At 39.3% G+C, this 19228-nt stretch overlaps 2 protein-coding genes across 2 annotated transcripts in view; one reads left to right on the forward strand and one right to left on the reverse strand.

Moving 5' to 3' along the window:
- Positions 1 to 3: 3 nt before the first annotated feature.
- chst7 (carbohydrate (N-acetylglucosamine 6-O) sulfotransferase 7) lies at positions 4 to 16375 on the forward strand. Its single transcript, XM_007249094.3, has 2 exons — positions 4 to 1470; positions 13381 to 16375. The coding sequence occupies exon 1, from the start codon at positions 180 to 182 to the stop codon at positions 1461 to 1463; it is 1284 nt and encodes a 427-aa protein (XP_007249156.2). The 5' UTR covers positions 4 to 179; the 3' UTR covers positions 1464 to 1470; positions 13381 to 16375.
- slc9a7 (solute carrier family 9 member 7) overlaps positions 15141 to 19228 on the reverse strand; it is a 75052-nt gene continuing 70964 nt past the window's right edge. The window contains exon 17 of the mRNA XM_022675805.2: positions 15141 to 18716. Within this exon, the coding sequence (XP_022531526.2) occupies positions 18471 to 18716 (246 nt within the window). The 3' untranslated portion in view covers positions 15141 to 18470. The remainder of the gene's footprint in view (positions 18717 to 19228) is intronic.

Here is a 19228-nt window from a genome sequence, read left to right on the forward strand (position 1 = left end):
CTCTCTCTCTCTCTCTCTCTCTCTCTCTATCTATCTCTCTCTCTCTCTCTGTCTCTGTGGTGTGGGCGTGTTTGTTCCCTCCCCCTCTTCCAGAAGTAGCGGAGCTGAGGGCTGTTGATAGTCCTGTGTGTACCGGGGGCGCCAGATCCGAGTGGATCGCCGAGCCGAGCGCTGCGGCAATGAAGAGGAGGCTTCAGAAGAAGTACATCATCCTCATCGTCGCCTACTCGGTCCTGCTGCTGCTCGTCCCGTACGTGCTGGACTACCGCGGTCACTCGGCTCACGCCAAGCATGCAGTGCAGCAGCAGAGGTGCCCCGACCTGGAGAACACTATGGCGCTGTGGAGCGGCATCGGCGGCGGAGCGGCAGGAGGAGCCGGAGGAGGAGGTAACGGTACGGAGGCGGCGGGCGAGGACGGCGGCATCAGGAACGACACCAAGATCCACATCTATCTGCACGCCACGTGGAGGACGGGCTCGTCGTTCCTGGGCGAGCTGTTCAACCAGCACCCGGACGTCTTCTACCTCTACGAGCCCATGTGGAATATGTGGCAGGCGCTGTACCCGGGCGACGCGGCCAGCCTGCAGGGCGCCGTGCGCGACATGATGAGCTCGCTGTTCCGCTGCGACTTCTCCGTGCTGCGGCTGTACGCGGGCGCGGCCAACGTCAGCACGGCGTTCGTGTTCGGCTGGAAGACCAACAAGGTGATCTGCTCCGAGCCGCTGTGCGCCGCCTACAGCAAGCGCGACGTGGGGCTCGTGCAGGGAGACGTGTGCGCGCGCTGCCCGCCCCGCGACCTCGCCGAGCTCGAGCGCGAGTGCCGCAAGTACCGCGCCGTGGTGATCAAAGACGTGCGGGTGCTCGACGTGGGCGTGCTGGCTCCGCTCGTGCGCGACCCCGCGCTCAACCTGCGCGTCGTGCAGCTGTTCCGCGACCCGCGCGCCGTGCACAACTCGCGCCTCAAGTCCAAGCTGGCGCTCGTGCGCGAGAGCATCCAGGTGCTGCGCAGCAAAAAGCACGCAGACCGCTACCGCCGCCTGCTCGCGCCCGGCGCGCGCGCCAACCGCGCCGAGAACTACGTGGCCAGCGCCATGGAGCTGATCTGCGACGGCTGGCTCGGAGACATGCTGCTCGTGGCCAACGCGCCGCCGTGGCTGCGCAGGAACTACATGCAGATACGCTACGAGGACCTGGTGCTGCGGCCCGTGGACGAGCTCCGGCGGCTGTACCGGTTCTCGGACCTGCCGGTGTCGCCCGAGCTCGAGAAGTTCGTGCTGAACATGACGCGCGGTCGAGGATACAGCTCGGACAAGCCGTTCCTTATCTCGTCCCGGGACGCCAAAGAAGCCATCTACGCCTGGAGGGAGCGCCTCAACGTGGAGCAGGTCAACCAGGTGGAGGCCTACTGCAGCGAGGTCATGCGCCAGCTGGGCTACCAGAAGAGGAACCCGGACCAGACGTAGAGTACAAGTAAGCAGAAGGAACCGTGGAGTCTGAGCATGTGTGTTTGTGTGGGCTGATGTTTACATAATTTTCACTCTAGTGTCTAGTAGAGCACTGAGGAGGATCTAGTGATCCTGGAGGGCTAAACTCCAGCACACTTTTGAGCTTTACCTGCTCAAACAAGCCCAACTTCATCCCACTCGTTTATTTTCAAATTTCTAGTGCTAGGACAGAGGAATCAGCATAAATCTGTGCTGGCCTCCCTTGGCTCCAAACCTCTGAATACCCTCGCTAAAAATACCATATGCTTGAATCAGTAGGCATACTGCATTGACCAGAAACAATAATCAAACATCCCACCAAGCTAGTTAGCAGACAGCAATAGCAATGGCATACATATATGGTGTGTGGAAACCCGAGCTAGTCTTCTATGTATGCAAAATTTGTGTGAGTGGCATATGCATCTATGTGAATCGCTTTTTGGGTGTGCTTGAAAGTTTTAATTAGGTCATGTGTGTCACACGGCCTAAAAATGGTTTAGAGATTTGCTCCAGTCATGATCTAACACATTTAGCTAGTACAGATAATAAACGTCAGCTTAGTCCTTAGAGACCTGCAGGTGGTGTACACCTGTGGGGACCTAAGCATACTTGTGTTTTTCCTATTCAGCCCTCTCAGACAAATTAAATATCTGTGTATATTTAAACAATTCAGCTTGTTTAGTTTAAATGTTCCCTGGTGGTAATAATAGTACTATATAATGACTGTATAATATCTGGGTAGTTTTGAAAGTTACAGAATAAACTGTTCACACCCACATAAGTACAGTCATTTGGATAATCAACAAGATATTAAATAATGAAAAGTCTTTGCACCAAACACACAAACATTGCAGTGTGTGACTTCACTGAAGTTTGACTTCAGCTTAATTACTGCTGAAATCTCCACACAGCTGATCCAATCAACTAGAAACACCTACTTACCTGGTACAGGTGAGCCTGGAGGTCCCAGAGGAGTGTACTGGGAATTGCTGGTCTGAAATGATGAGGTATGGTGACTGAGCATCATCATAGTGTAAACTAGAAGAGTGTACCTTTTAGTGGTTTATTTTTTATTTTTTGATACTGAAGCTTTACTATATTTTTCTATATATTTCTTGTCAGGAGAAGGGAGTAGGCTATACACACACATTCACACAGGGAGTACAGTTTTACTGCTACTCTAATCTTCACATCATTTAATCAGACCAAACAGACACTCTGTAACTTCTATTACAGTGCATGACAACACCACTTTCGCTTTCCTGTGTGTGTTGCGTGGGGAAAAGCAGTGTGGCGTGATACACACTGAGAGTCCAGCACTCCAGCATACAGCGCAACAGGCCACTGCTCTTATTATAATATGGTAAAAATAATCAGATCCCTGATCTCTGTTTTTCAAAGGAGATCACATTAAGAAGATTGAGCTGGTTTGTTGTCTATCCTATCAAAAATGAATGCTCTTTAAAAGGCTGTTATTGCATCATTTTGCTATTATATTATAAGATCAAATACGAGAGGATAATCACCCTAGGGATATGTGTACATAGATTTTGCATATGCCAAAATGGAATACTATCATACTAGACAGTCATATAGAAGTCCTAACAGTATACCAATATTAGTATTGTAGTTATTATTGCAGTATAGTAGTGTAATTTTTTTTATCAGTTGAAAAATACGTCAGTCGGACCAATTAAATTCAAATGAAGTCTTAAAAGAAACACCAATACTGGTTCACAGTTCTCCAGCAGACAGCAGTTCATGCCAACTATATACTATAACTAAAATGTTCATATCATAGGTCAGCATGAGGGTTTGCTTAAATTGCTGGAAGGTTTTCCAGGTCATCAAGTTGTCCAGCTGTAGCAAGTCCTGGTACGATTTTGGAGACGGTTTGCCAGGAGGCAGTCTGACAGTAAACAGTGTTGTTCCACCACCTCCATCAATACTACCCTGTGTTTATACACCATAGCTGTATATAGTTGTAGCCACAATTGTAGCCATTTTTGAATCGCTTGACTGACATCCCTTAACAAATCCATTGTTAGTGTTTGCAGAGCTGCTTTTGTTTGGGTTTTGTACATTTGTGTTAGTTTCTTATTGGCTCTAACAAAGAACTTTAGTGTTCTCATTTGAAATACCATATAAAGCATATTTAAACTAATATTACAGGTCCAGTCTTATTACTATTCAGTGTACACATTACCGTATGCTGTTTTCCCAACTGCCTGCCACCTCCTATTTTCCACAGAGTCCCATGGGAAGCGACTGCTCAGTAAAAAACAGTGCATGTGCTTTTTTGGCACAGTGGGATGAATCCCTCGGAGTTCAGAAGAGCTCCTTAATGTCTGTTCCATCAGCAGCATTATTGAACTAATCAGATTACATTACAAAAGAAGAGATTAAATCCATAAACAATGAACTAAAACAAGCTCCACACAGTATTTTGTAAAAGCTGAAAATAAAGAGGAACCAGAGAGAGGAGCTGTGATGCATAGATCAAAAAGTATTAGGTCAGGATAACGAGACATCTAACATCTAAAAAGAGCAGCATTTTCTCTCAGTTCCTCCAAACTCAACACTATAACATGACTGACAGGAAAGTTACGTTTTGTCGCAATATAGCAATTGTGAAATGTGGTAGTCAACATACAGTAGTTCAGATCATCATCATCTGCTTTCTTTATCTGGCAACCAATCAGGGCTAGAAGAGAAAAAAGGTAAAGGGGTGGTTTTGGAGGGTGGAGGTGCCTCCATATCAACAGAAAAAGATAAGAAAGTGAGCTATAAAAATAAACTGTGTACAATGGCATGCTACAGTTTAAATACCAAATACTTCATAGTTCTGTTTTTTTTCTGTTTGAAGTAAGGAGAAAAAAAGAAGTACCATGCAAATGTAAGGCACCCCCAAGATATTTGTTTATAATCATCATTAAGAAAGGCCAGATGATGAAAATTTCGGAATTCCTGCCTTGACAACCAACAGCCATTGGCTCTTCTAAACAACTGCCTAGAAGGGGTGTATAAAATATGGTTGCCTGTAGACAATGGTACAGTTACAGTATAGCCGGTACAAACCCCTACTGCCTAGCATACCAAGCATTAAAATAATTAAGGCCCGCTAAGCAGGAGAAAGCTTTAAGAACATGGCAAAACATTTTGAGATTTTAATTTGAGCCATTTCCCTAGTTCATTTTGAAATTAAGAAATACAAGTTAACAGGAACACAATAACAGGAGAGAGCTCATAGAGAGAACTGCTTATTGGCTTAAAAGCCCCATTTGCCTAAAAGAAACCCTTAAGCAGTGATAAATATTGACAAATAAGTATGACCTTTACAGAGTCATTCCTTCCCTGTGCCTCATGATGCATTTAAACAAATCCTGTGGACTGGTGAATTTAAAATAGAGTGTTTGGTATAAACGAGCAAAAGAATGTTTGAAAAATAAGGGATGCAGTAATTAAAAGGGCTGTTATAATAATTTTGTTATGTACTTATTATACAATATATGAGATAAGCTAAATCATTTATGTTCGTCCATTGTGTTTCCTTACAATTGTTCAGATGCACAAAATTATATATACCTCTTCCATTATTAATGAAAAGTTTACTGTGCTTTAAAATTGTGTAATGGCATTATTATTCTATTAAATTATTATTATCAGTTGTGTAAATTGGTCAAGTAATATCCTTTATTGTGTTTTTTTCTGGGACAATATATCTTCCACAAAAATGTGGTTATCATCACTAGTAATGAATAAAAAATATTGTTCTCCTACTGTTAAGCATGTAGTGAATCAATCGTGCTTTGGGCAAAAGAAAGATTGAATAGAATTTTTAAAAAATAGCAAATTTTGGAACAAACAACACATTAACTATTCACACTAAGATTTTTAACTGTGGTGCCCAGACCATAGCATGATATTATAAATATATAATATTATAGAATAAAATTAACAGTTTTGTTTTTTGTTAAGGTTTTTTTCATATGTGATGAGCTACTGTTCTCATGTTTTGGCAACAGAGTTTTGTTTAGTGTTATTTTTCATATCAGCACAAAAAGATCTCCTTTATCAGTTCAGCTCCACCAACCTGGTTTATGTGAACACAGCCTAAGGGGAATCAGTTCACACAAAACATTTTTTTTTAAATCAAGAAACTTGCAAAAAGAAGCCAATAAGTTTGGATACTTATTATCAACAATATAACACTAATTATAATAATAACTAACATTCTGAATAAATGAACTGGAGCGGTTAAGAACCAGCATTTTCTAGCTCCAGTCTAGAAGGTCCAGCTGCATCAACACGTTTTGTTTTCCCTCCATCTGAGTAACATGTTTAGCTGAATCAGGTGTGTTGTAGTAGGAAAAACCTGGAGTGAACACCTGTACGTGTATGAGGGCTAGAGTACTGGAGCTAGAATATGCTGAACAAAGCAAATTCCAGCTAATAGCTTAGCAGCACATTTCCACTCTCCACTTGCTATCCAAGATATTTCTGTCTCTAAAAATGTTTTTTACTGAAGATAACTATCTAAATGTAGGCTGTCATACTCCAACTACACAGCAAGCAAAAGTTCTCTGAATTGTGAGGGTTTTGAAATGTTTTTATCTGAGTTTGGCTTTTTTCCTGCTTCCTGTAGATATATATATGCTTATATTTGCTTGATGCTGATGTGCTGTTTTTGCCCTGGATAGCTTCTTGTGTGTGATACAAACTGAATTCATCATGACACCTACAGTGAATTTAAACATACTTTTTATCTTGCACATTCTTTGCTACAGTCAGCCTTTTCTCACTTTCCCACATCAGTTGAATAAATTACACTGATGTGTCTTCATTTCACTACTAACAGAAAACTATTCAGTAAAACGTGTAAAACTTGTTGTTTCAAAAAGAATCATCAGGATTGAAATTTCTGCATCAATTCATCAGTACTTGTAACAACAAATGTGACGGTGGTCTGTCTGTGAGCTTTGGTTACTTTTTCACATTACAATCTTCATTAATTAATTCAGATTTTTTGCTCAGATCACACTTATTTACATGTTCATGCACATCCTCTCCATTGGTCTGCTGCACTGCTGGTGCTGGCTGATGATTACAGCCTTGATTGCATGCACACAGGCAAAAAGACGCATTCAATCTGATGTGACATTCACATTTATGTCACTTGCCCACGAATTAGATAGAAATCTGGATTTGATCTTCTCCACACAGCCCTGAAAAATCTGATCTGTGTCAGAGGCAAAAAATCTGATTTGACTTACATTAGCCTGATAATTTGAACATAGCCTGTGTAAATGTATTAGGCCATGTTTAGACTGCAGATCAGATTTGTTGATCAATTGGGAGATGACTGTCCACATTGTTTTATGGAAATGATCAGATCGGATATGTGTGTCGAGACCATCACAAACGTATTCGCATTGGTTGCTATGGTTTTAAAGTTAACATCAGTAACAAATCTTTGTGTGCTGTTCTTAGATCGTCGCATTTGGTCGTTTCTGTCTGGATTTGATGAGGTCATTGTCACGTTGTGAGCAAGTGACGCAAATGACACATTGAAATCCAGTGCACCCAGGCCAAGACACATCTGTAATATTTTTATTTTATTTTAATAAGTAAATTCTGATCTGTGTCACATTAAGGTGATAAAAAATGGGATTTGAGTGACATTAGCCTAGTAATGTGAACATAGACTAAATGGAGTTGGGTCCTTCAGTAAAGCAGTTTGGCAGAAAAACAGTCTGGATCAGAAGAGAGGCATGGGAAGTCCCGTTTAACTAGAAAACGGAAGAAAAGTGAGAGGTGTGAACAGGAACTGAGACAATAGGGAATGTGCTCTGCGTTTATGGCTGTGACACGTGTAAATGATAAAATCTTTAATACTGGATTGATCTGATTTGGCACTATGTAAAGTCATGCTTAGTAGCTGGGTGAATGTTACATTCATTTACATGTAATTTAGCTATGGTTTGAATGGAGTGAGGAAGCTTCACTGAATGTTTTGTAAGGCTGTACGAATGATGACATGTTTAAAGACGAAAAACGTTTCTTAAGTGTGGTTGGTATGGTGCAGTGGATAACACCACTGCATGCCAGTGAGCTAGCACAATATGTTGGAGACTAGGGTTCAATTCCCAGTCTGGGTGACTATACTGCTCTATAGAGGTGTGCCATCGTCAACATTTAAATATCATAAACGATATTATACCCTGAAATATCGAGCCATATCACCCACCCCTTATTATCACATCAGGGTACTACTTTTTTGGTTTTAAGCAAAAGAAAAATTCGCTCTGTTCTCATTTCCTATTAAATAACTACTATAGGCAGATTATATCTGTTCAGTATCATTTATTTTATTTTAATCCTGGATATATGGAGATATTTGGAGTGCATTATTATTGGTAGTATCATGACATTATAAATCATTGACTTCTGTTACAAATCTGCTAAAATTCTTGTTTTTTTTATCTTAGTTAGAGGTGGGCAAAATCATATCGTATACAATAATAAAATGTAAGTTTTGTTTTGTTGCAGTAGTGTATTTTTTATTTTTTTGTCATATCACCAAGAGTATCGTTATCGCGATAATACCATGAAATATTGTGATATTATTTTAGGGCCATATCGCTATCGCCCACCCCTACTGCTCTATACCAATAAGAGTCCATGGGCAAGACTCCTAACAGTACCTTGGCCCACATATGTAATTGGAATAACCTTGCAAGTCACTCTGGATAAGAGCATCAGCTAAATGTTGTAAATGCAAGTTTCTCTGTCAGCCATGCAAATGCAGATCTACTTGAAAAGGAAGCAGCTTGATCTGCCATAAGATTAATACCCACCATTTATCAATATAAATACAGAGTGCATAAAAAACAAGCCATGTTTGTGTTGCTTGTTCTAAATATCAGCAGGTCGGGTCTCTGATGTTTACTTCCTCAAGTGCACAGAAAACCCCTACGATCATGTGATCAAAACTTTCTGTCACATTTCAGCCACCTATTTATATCCTTCTCATTTCCGTCCTGCTGTATACAAGAAACATAGCACTGCCTTTGCTGTAAGCGAATTACTATTTAGCTTGATTCAGCAGGAGCTTGCTGATGATCAGCAAAGCTAAGCAGCTAAAGCTAAGCCCCTTCTAAACCTCACTGGAGCCATTAAATTTGTATTATAGTGATACTACACTGCAGCATCAATTAGAGTATGAGTGCAGAAGCATGTTCTATTATGAGATGGGATACATAGGACAAAATGTATTTGCCTGTCATGTTTGTTTTAACAATTACAGAAACATTTCTCATGGCAAGAAAAACTGCTGATGAAGGAGCTAAAATATATAAGGGTGAACAAATGCAGGTCAGCTTTGTTTCTGGTGTAGTGTGTCAGTGGGTTAGGCTCTTTGTCGTTGGTTAGAGATCTTTTAAACATCATTCAGTACATTTTTAATTAGAAAGCTCTGCATCTTTTTTGTTACTTCAGACATTTTTTCATTTTCTGCAAAATAAATGCTCTAAATGACAATATTTTAATTTAGAAATGTTGTCCGTAGTTTATAGATAAAACAATAAGCCCAGTAATTTAAACCATCAGAAAATTATTATAATTAAACATATTAGCAAAGTTTATGTGCCAGTTATGTTATGCTTATTTGATGAGTTATCAGTGGTTCTGGCATTATTATTATTATTTTATTATAATAAAAAATATATATAATACTAATTTAAGTATTGTAAAAAAAGAAAAAAGTTTGAATATATAATATGTTTATTTATAATATTATTTTACTCATTGTCTTTATCAAAGTAAGAAAAATAAGATATCAAATATGAATTACAAAATTAATATGTCATTTTATCATAGACTTTAAACACTGAATGGAGTCAAATTGACCCAAAACATAATTTAAAATAAAATGAAATAAAATAATGATAGTTATAATATTATTCTAATTTCCATTTACCTCAGATTTCGGATGTCTACTAGCATTGTTAGCTAGCGATACCAGTTAATGATAACAATGCATTATGCAGTATTTTGTACTTCCAAACACCATTTAAACATGACCACAGACAAAAAAAGCCTGTACATAGAACTATGTGTATGTCAGATTTTATTTGGACACAAATAGGTAGAAGTGCTAGTAAACTCTATAATGCTACTACTTTTACTATTGTTGATGTGCTATGCAGCCATCTTGGATTCTGAATTCAGGATTGGTGAGACTCTTCTGACTTTCTGAGTTGAAAATCCCACTTGCTGGAGCGTTCGAGTTGGAACTAGAAACTAGTAAATTGTGGCATTAAAGCTCCAATTGAAAGCAGGATTAATTTATTTCTGTGCCAACCAGTATTTTAGAAGAAGAGGTGACAGTTAAATTTACTTTCTGGTGGCAGCAACAAATGACCAAGCCATTCGCACCTCACCGCTATAGCTGTTGCGTGTGCTACCCGATGATTCAGAGGTGACTGTAGCGTCTTTGAGGTGTAAAAGAGTGAGTTCTGAATGCTGAGCAAAGTGTTTTGGTGTCAAAGAGAAAAGAGAGCCACTAACGCCTCACACATTCCTCTCACACACTGCTATATGAGCTAAATCAGGGCTGGTCTGTGGGAATCATAAGATATAAAGGTCACTCTGTTGATTGCACAAAAAAAAGCTACACTGCCCACTTTTTTCTACCAGCTTCTTTGATATGAACATTCTTACCAATACTTAATTTAACAGGGGTTTTTATTAGCTATTGCTGAATGACTGCTCTTGGTGCAGGGCCATCTAAGGACATTTTAAGATCATGGGTGTTTAGCTTAAGCTTGTGCCCTTACCTTTTACCTAGTAAAATTTATTTACATTACTTGAGTCTTTGAATGATATTATACAGTAAAATCCATTCCAGTCTTTTCTTTTAGAAACATTGTTTTTTAATTATTTAGCCATTTTCTCACACATATGTTACAAAAGTAGAATCCTCTGCTCAGCTTTGCTCCTCAAAGATTTTCAGGGATACTGCTTCTTTACACAATTAGAATTACAATTACCTGTTTATCGTCTACATAAAATCACAGTTTATTTATTTATATCTCTCTCTATTGCCTCCATCCCAACTTTATTTTAGAATTTGTTGCAGGTATAAATTGCTGGTACATATGTATAAAAACAAATGAAATTAAGTTTTGGGCAGACAAAACATGAATGATCATGGTTTAATTCTGTCTATAATCAAATTAAATTTCAAGTAAATTTAAGAGACACTGCTTTTTTATTTGTATTTTCCATACTGTCCCAACATTTTTTGATTTGGTGTTGTATTTCCATATATAGGGCTATATGGTATAATGTGTGTTAGTGCTGGGTGATATACCCGTTTATACGGTATACCGAAGGGGAATTTAGAATCGGTATGTATTTTTCACAAAAAAAAAAATAATAATAATATCAGTACTGTAGCTTGAAGTATAATTTTAATGCACACTGAATTTGTTTGTGAACAGTTTATTTGTTAACTAGAGAAAAAAAGGGAATTGGTTTTAATACTGTAATACTTTTAATAGCTTCAATAATAACACATTGTAAATTGATATAAAACTTGTGTCTTACTTGTGAAATAGAGCTTTTAAAAAAAGTATTTTAGGTCCACGTAGTGTTTATGGAACTATGTAACAAGGAAGTTGTGTTAAAGTTGTTGGAATATTGTTTATATTCTTCAGCTGTTTTTTCTGATAATGATGTCTGATTATTTGTATATATTGTGTAATTTTGTGGGACAAAGTAAACCCAATACTAATCAAAGCCTTACTTTTAAGACTTAATTAATAAATAAGATAAGATAAAAAAAAACACTGTGATAAACCATGAAACCATCAGAATCTTGAAAAATACTGTGATAAACATTTTTGGTCATACCGCCCAGCACTAGTGTGTGTGTGTTTTTAAATACGTAATTCACTACGGCTGTAATCTACCTCAGGAGTTCCTGTAGAACACTGGGTGGAACACTTGTAACTTGGTCTATGCCACAGTGTGAACCGAGCTGTGTACGTTAGACGCCTGGTTACTGAATAATAAGCCTGTGGTTTAAAGGATTCAGTGACGCTTTTATCATAGGAGAGTTAGAGGATGTACCTTCATCGATCACCACACACAGTGCATGCAGGGTACGTTCTTCACCACAGGAAGAACAGTGGAAATAATGATGGCCTGTTAAAGAAGTCTGTGCCCTTGTGAGTGGTTGGACACAGTGCACCACAGGCAGCGTGGGTAGAATACGTTTACTTTGTCGCTCATTTGGGTAACAGCACATTAGGCTTGTAGGTCATGGCACCACTAAGGCCACTTTATGGGTTCATTTGCCAGGAAGCACACATAGATTGCATCCCAGTTGCATACTAATTACAAATACTGTTTGTTGTAGTACAGATATAATTGTCAAAGACTTTTTTTGCATGTGTAGTAAATTATTAATTCCAATAGATCCATGTTGATCCAGCAGAGAAAACCCACTAACTTATATTTTTTTCAGACTGAAATGTACTTACCTTTTCTGGAGTGACCTCAATGTTACAGAAGGTGAAACATCATCTTTGTTTATACTTTGATGAAAGCTGTAAACCACCAGGGTACATGGATCGTCTTTCAAGCAATTTTGACCCTCTTGATAAGAGGAGTGCCTTGTGACAAGGAAGTATACTTTTTCCAAATTAGGTAGATAATAATAAAAATACATTTCAATTAACGAAAAATTTTCTTTATGAAAATACACATTAAATATACTTTTCTGTTTTTTCATAACATGTATTTTTTTAACAATATGCTTAAAAGTAGATGCATTGATAGAAAATATATATGTCTTGGCTATTAAATATGGCGTAAAGTGCATTTTAGTGTATTTTATTTTTCCAGTGTCATTAATATATGCATAATACGTAAAGTATTACATTTACAATAAACTTTAAGTGTATTAAAAATTATGTAAAAAAAACATACTCAAGTCTACTTAAGTTAAGGTGATACGAAAAAAGTACAATCTAATGCTTTTTTATGTTGTATTTAAATATAGCTTAATTTCAATTTAAATATATTTAAGTTGGCATAAGTTGTTTCAAAATTGTTCAATTATTATGTATTTAAGAACATCCATCCATATTCAATACCCACATGGTATTTAAGAACATATTAGTTTTAATTTTAAAAGTCCTTAAAAGTACTTTGCCATGTTAAATATATATATATATATATATATATATATATATATATATATATATATATATATATATATATATATATACTTAATGCACTTTTATTTTGTACCAGAGGTATACAGAATAATAAAGTAGTTCTGTTGATTTAGAGATCACTCTTATGAGAATCTATGATTGCACAAGTTCTTTTAAAACGTGCATTGTGTTGCAGGCTTCATTCTAAGTGGATGAATATGGTCATTTTTAGCAAGGACTCTGTTGCACTCTTTATTAGCTCGCCAACTCTCTGCAGTTCTAATTCAGTGGGGTATTTTTGATTAAAGACCAAGTTATCTGTTCTGATATCTTCATGTTGCTCAGGTAACCATGATAATTTGTTGTGGCCAGAAAAAAATCCCATATTTGGTTTTGCAGGAATAGTAGCAGAAACACATCAATCCCATTTATTTAAATATTTTTTCCCTCTCTACTCAAGAATATTACAGCTTTCAGTGTAAAAGAAATTTAAATACTACACTTAAAACCAAATGTGTGCATACAGATGCTTTAAAAAGTATGCCTGTAAATATCTGCTATACTATCTGCTATATAACTGATTATTTTCTTTTCAGGGATGAATGAAGTAGAATATCTAAATAAAAGTAGTCATGTACCAGTAAGTGAAAATCTGCCTTTTTTCATTGCAGAAGCCTGAGGAGGAGAACTGTGAGAGAAGAGCAGAGACTGGAGGCGGAGCTAATGCAGCAGCAGCAGGAGGTGTGAAGACCAGCACTGAGCTGCGAGGACTGGACTGACACTAGGAATGTGTTCTTTTCTGGGTGTGGCCTTCAAAGCTGCGGCAGGCAGAGCCAGACAGAATGACCAACATGAAGGACACTGGCAAAAACTCACTGGCTTCAAATGACCAAACCCATCATGATCTGCAACCCCAGAGAAAAACACCAACGGAGTGAGTTTAAATGTGACATGGAAACACGGAAGAGTGTTACGTGAAGAGAGAGAGAGAGAGAGAGCGAGCGCGTCAGTCCGGGCTGTGTCCTGACGGCCAGATTTCATCAGCGCTAATCCTTCTCCAATCCCCAACAGCCCCTAATCAGCCACAGGAGATGGAGCCCTGGGCTTTTGGGCCAGTCTGCATGAGTGTGTGTGCGTGTGTGTGCGTGCATATACACGCATGCGCATGTATGTGTGTGTGGTCAGCCTGTAACATGGGAACTTAGAAACCGATTTTCTTCGGTATGCCGTTGTTGTTAGGTTCCTCTGAGCTAGTGTAATCTAAACATTCCTGAAGGCAGTGTTGCATTAAGAAAAAAAAAGCTGCTGAGCAGAAGCAGATCAGCATCCACATACACGTCAGTTTCAGTGAAGCCCTCTGTAATGTCTGTAATGTCTGACCAGCCTAGCCAGAGTCCAGATCCATCTGCACAGGCCACAGTGACTGAAATGGGAAGAAATGTGAGGCAGTTTTCCCTACAGTTTACAGACTGATTGTGTCAGATTGTGTAATAATCCATTTAATGCCTCAGCCATCACACACTCACTCACCTTGCTGTGACAGTGTGGGTCTGCTTACGTAGCCCAGCAGCCTCTAAGATGTGTGTGCACAACACAACAAACACACAGTGTATGATGGCCAAACATTTGAATGTTTAAACATTAGACATTTACTTACACTAGTATTGATTAGGTCTGGTTAGGGAAGGTCAGAGTTCAGCAATTTGTCTTTGAAAAGACAATGAGAAGATTGTATTGCAAGACATTGGAGCATTGGAGGAAAATTAATAATAAAAAAATAATAACAATAAAAGCCAAAAAGTATGTTAAAAATGCAGCAAAAATAAGAATACAAGGTTTTGTGTGAGAAACTAATTAAATCCTACTTCTCTGTTTGTGTTGGATCACTAAAATTACTAGGCACGCACCGAAATGAAACATTTGGCCTATCCAAGCACTGCTGAGGGAGGAGATGACCTGCAGTGTGAGCCTTTTACTGCCACTTAAAAAAGGCAGAAAGACAAAAAAAGAATACTAAGAGAAAAAATTGCAATATATCCCTAATAAAAAAATATCGAATTCTTCGAGTGGTATAGATTATTCAGTCTTTTCACAGTAATGTGGTCAAACATTAAATATTTGGTGCATCCCTAAAATTACTTTATTATGCTGAATTTTGACCTTCCAGGACCAGAATTGATGACACTGACTAACAACAAGAGGGGGAAAGAAAAGAAACAAACAAAAACATGAAGCATTCTGATTGTTTAGGCCATAATAATAATAATAATGTTGTGATGTTGAGCTCTGTTTGGCCAAGAATGTTGACAGTATCATTTTTTGTCTGACAAAGCCATGTTTATCATTTGTATTCTAGGGAACTAACAACTGATTTCAGTTGCATCCTCTGTGAATGATGATATTTATGAAAAAACAAACATTGTAAATAAAATAGTTTTGTAGTAAACACCGTCACTGTTTTTATTTGATAACATAAAATAAAGCAAATCCCTCATTTTGTATAATATTGCTACTGTAAACCAGTTCAATACATCAATTTTTTGGGGGGAACGCACAAATATACTACAATGCATACCACAGTTTTGTCACATATTGTCGGACAGGCTGAGTGCATTTTTAATTCTAGAATAGTCATAGGGATGCCGTCAGAGCAATACAGGACATCTTGGTATATATATTTATATGTATTTCACAGAGAAAATGGCATCCTGCTGATTGACTTCTTCTTTTTTTGTAACATGCAGAACATAGCAGGTGAGAGATGATGGCTACAGGAGAGCATGAGCATGACCTACACTTATGTACAAATTCATCATATCATGGTATCGTGTGGAAACCAGTTAGAACACCTCCAAAAAGTCTCTTTAACCACAGTTGGTGCAGAACCACACTGGAACACGTTCTTCAGATTGGGGCTGACTTATCACGCCCCAGGAACATTACTAGCTAAATCACCTATAACAAAAAGTGCGATTATCAACAATCGACAACCTTCCAACCTTCATAATAGCCAGGCCAGGACTGGGATTCTAATGAAAGATGCAAAACCTGGCACTAGGAGTTTTTTTGTTTGTTTAAATCTTTATAAATATGTTTGCTCATACAGCAACTGAAAAATGCTTCCCAGCAGATCTCAAACAACACATGGTTGATTTCACAGTTTGCTCTCAGGTCTGTGATAGTCCTTCGATAAAATAAGAAAAGAAAAAAAAAAAAGGCCCAGTCCGCAGTTGAGAAAATCTTTTTTGAAGAAGCCTGACATTCCCACTCCTATTTTACAAAAGGAACTGTTAAAATATGTTTTGAACCTTATTAAGCAATTTGTGGATTTTCTAAACTCAATGTTGAAGTTCTTAGACAGAGATTAAACCTAATCGTAGACTATATTTTAATTTCAATGGAAAATCTGCATTCAAAATGTTGTGTGGCTTAATCCCGGACTGGGAAACTGCCCCAATAATACTGTATAATTCATAAGACAATAAACATTTGATATATAAACCCCATATTAGTAAATAGTTAATTATAATAGGTAATCAAGCTTAACTGGGGAAAACCATGAGAGTTAGAGTTAATGCCATGTTTGGTGGTTCTAGCATTAAAGCTATATGAGAGATGTGAAATGTGGATTGTTCCAGAAGCTCTTTTTTTTTTTTTTTTTTTTTTAAAGCAGCCATTTATATTAATAACATTAATCGTTTAGATTAGTCATCAAAGCACACGCCTCTACAACTGACTAATCTTGCTTTGCGTTCGAAGCCTGTTATTCCAGATACTGTCAGAACAAAACACTGCAGGAATGGTGGGAGCTTTTGTGGGTGTACAGGAGGTGTAACAGAGCGGCTTGAACCCCCGACAAACTACATTCAGACAAATACCACATGCGCCGCCCACAAATCTATTTAGTCAGTTTTCTACGCTTTTGTTCCACATTTCTGCTGAACAACTGCAGCCTTTACTCAGTTTTGAGCCAGCTGCTTTGCTTCTAAATGTGGCATTCGTATTGTGTTGCTGATATAGAAAATGCAAAAATCACTTAGGACATGAACCGACACTCCAGAGCATTTCATTTTTTTTAACGTCTGCACTGGCGTTAGTCCAGTTCCAGCTGTCCAGTTTCAGAATTTGCGAGGCAAAGCAGCTACGATAAGCACCAGCACACTGGTTTATGCAGCTCAGACCCCCAGTTCCAGACTAGACTGAGAAAAAGTGAGAAAAAGTGCACATGCAGGCTTCTGCTGCTGTGTACAGCTGTGTTTAGCTGTGTGCAGAAGCTTTCCAGATGGCTAAGCCTGCTGAGCAGAACAATGGAGTGACGAGCTGCGTGTGACATTTGTTATATTTACAATGGATGTCGAATAATAATAATAAAAAAAAAAGTTAGTAAACTCTTTCCAAGTCATCTCTCACAGGCTGTGTCATGTGAGCCTGTGACAACAGAGCCACTGTTGTGGAGAAAGCAATCGTGGGGTGGGGGTGGGGGGACACTTGGGTGACGTCCAACCAGCTGCTAAAGTGCTGAAGTCACAGCGTGTCACGCGTAAACACAGCTGGACGCTAGAGTTGTGTCGATTCATGTTCATGTACATGAACAGACAATGGCATTCAAAACCTACTGCGGGAGCTGGATGACCACAACCAAGAGAGATGATGCCTTCGGCTTATGCAAACTACAGATGGTGTAGTGTACATTAGCTGGAACACATTATGCAAAGTGGCAAAAAAAAAAGGAGGATGTTAAACAAATTTCACAGATTGTATCTTGTCATTCATTGTGTATAATGGAACAGTGAAGAGCAGTATGTGTATGCATGGATGTTTAAGAATACGAATAGTAAAAATGAGTAAAAATCACCACTCAATTACACGCAAATAGCGCATTATAGACACTACATGACTGTAGAGCTGATCTAGAGAAGCTTGCCAGATGTTCTATGGCTTTCCTTGGAGTGATGGTTGGTTGACGAGATAAAAGAGTGCATATGGAAATGAGCAAACAGCATGAAAATGACATACACACATTTGTTTCGTCAGGCAGACTTACTTCTACCTGTATGCTACGTTCAAGTTTTAAACAGCATTTGCAATTGAAAATTGAGGTTGGATGGAATAAAATGAAGATGATTGACATGCTAGAAGCAGCTGCTTCTTCTGCTGCTGCTGCGGCTGGTTTTCTCAAACATCTGCACCCAACCACACGCATACCGATATATATAAACCACATTACGAATGCCCACAGCTGCTCCTCAACACACTGCTGCACATATTTCCCACAAAGGAGGAGGGGGGTTCCTATTCCCTCATCACAAGTAAAAAGAAACAGTGGAACAGAAGATCATCACAGTATATAATTATGGCCATTCGTATCATATCAGTGTGCCTGGGTCACTATAAGTGGCCCAGACCCAGTTTCTTTTTTTTTTTCCTGTATGCCAAGTCCAGTAAACGAGCGATATTCTTCTCTTCGTCAGACTCTCAAACCCTCTCAAAACCCATTTCACCCATCCACATCTCTCCATCTTTTTCTCATCCTTCAGTCTTTACAGTTTCTTCGTAAGTTTCCGTACATTTCTTCACCCCTTGTGTTAATTAATGTCTTTGGAAAGGGGCCTGGTCAGATGGAGTGAAGCATCAGGAGGGGTGGAGGGCACAGTCAGAGTGTGGCTGGGAGAGAGAAAGACAGAGAGAGAGAGAGAGAGAGAGGGAGAGAATAAGAGAGAGGGAGAAAGTGATGGAGCGAGTGTGGTCAGATAGATAGTGGTCAGGCATGGTCCTCTATGGGGAAAACAAGCCTCGTTCCCCGACTTAGCAGCTCCTGCTCTCGCGTGTCCAGCTCTCGCTCCAGTGCCTCCTCTGACGTGCTTCCGTTGCGCTTGCCGTTCAGGCCCCTGGAGCCCGAGGCGGACGAGGCGCCGTTGGCCGTGATGGCCGTGTCGCCGTAGGTCAGCGCCAGGTCAGCGTCCGTCAGGATGAGGTCCGAGTCGGTGTCTCTCAGCTGCTCACTGTTCTGTAGAGCACAGCGACAAGTAGGACATGAGGGGACGGGGACAGGGGACGGGGTGCTGAGGGCATGTGCACACACACACACTCACACACCAACACACATGTATTTAAACATGCTGCCAGTCCATCCAGTGGTTGCTGACACTGGTCCTGAAGCACCTCTGTTCATTCTACTCTGATCCATCCCTGCTCTAACACAGCAGAAAAAACAACTCTGCAGCTGATTAAAGAGCTATTTTTGAGCTGAAGTGAGTGTTAGAGTGGGGAAAACAGGACCAAGAGGATAACCAGGCTGCAGAACAGGACCAGGGTTAAAGGAGAACTCCGGTGTGAAATTGACTTGATAAAGAGTACTAACCTTTGCTGAATGCACCACCTCTGTTCTCCCACAGCTTTCTGAGAACCAGTAATTTATTTACAGTAAATATGCTTTAAATGGATGATATGGGGCATATATTTTGCCCCTGCAGATAAATCTTTTTTTTTTTACACTGCTCTCCACGCTCAAAGTAGCTC

The sequence above is a fragment of the Astyanax mexicanus genome, chromosome 5 (genome assembly GCF_023375975.1).
Source record: "Astyanax mexicanus isolate ESR-SI-001 chromosome 5, AstMex3_surface, whole genome shotgun sequence".
Lineage (NCBI taxonomy): Eukaryota > Metazoa > Chordata > Actinopteri > Characiformes > Acestrorhamphidae > Astyanax > Astyanax mexicanus.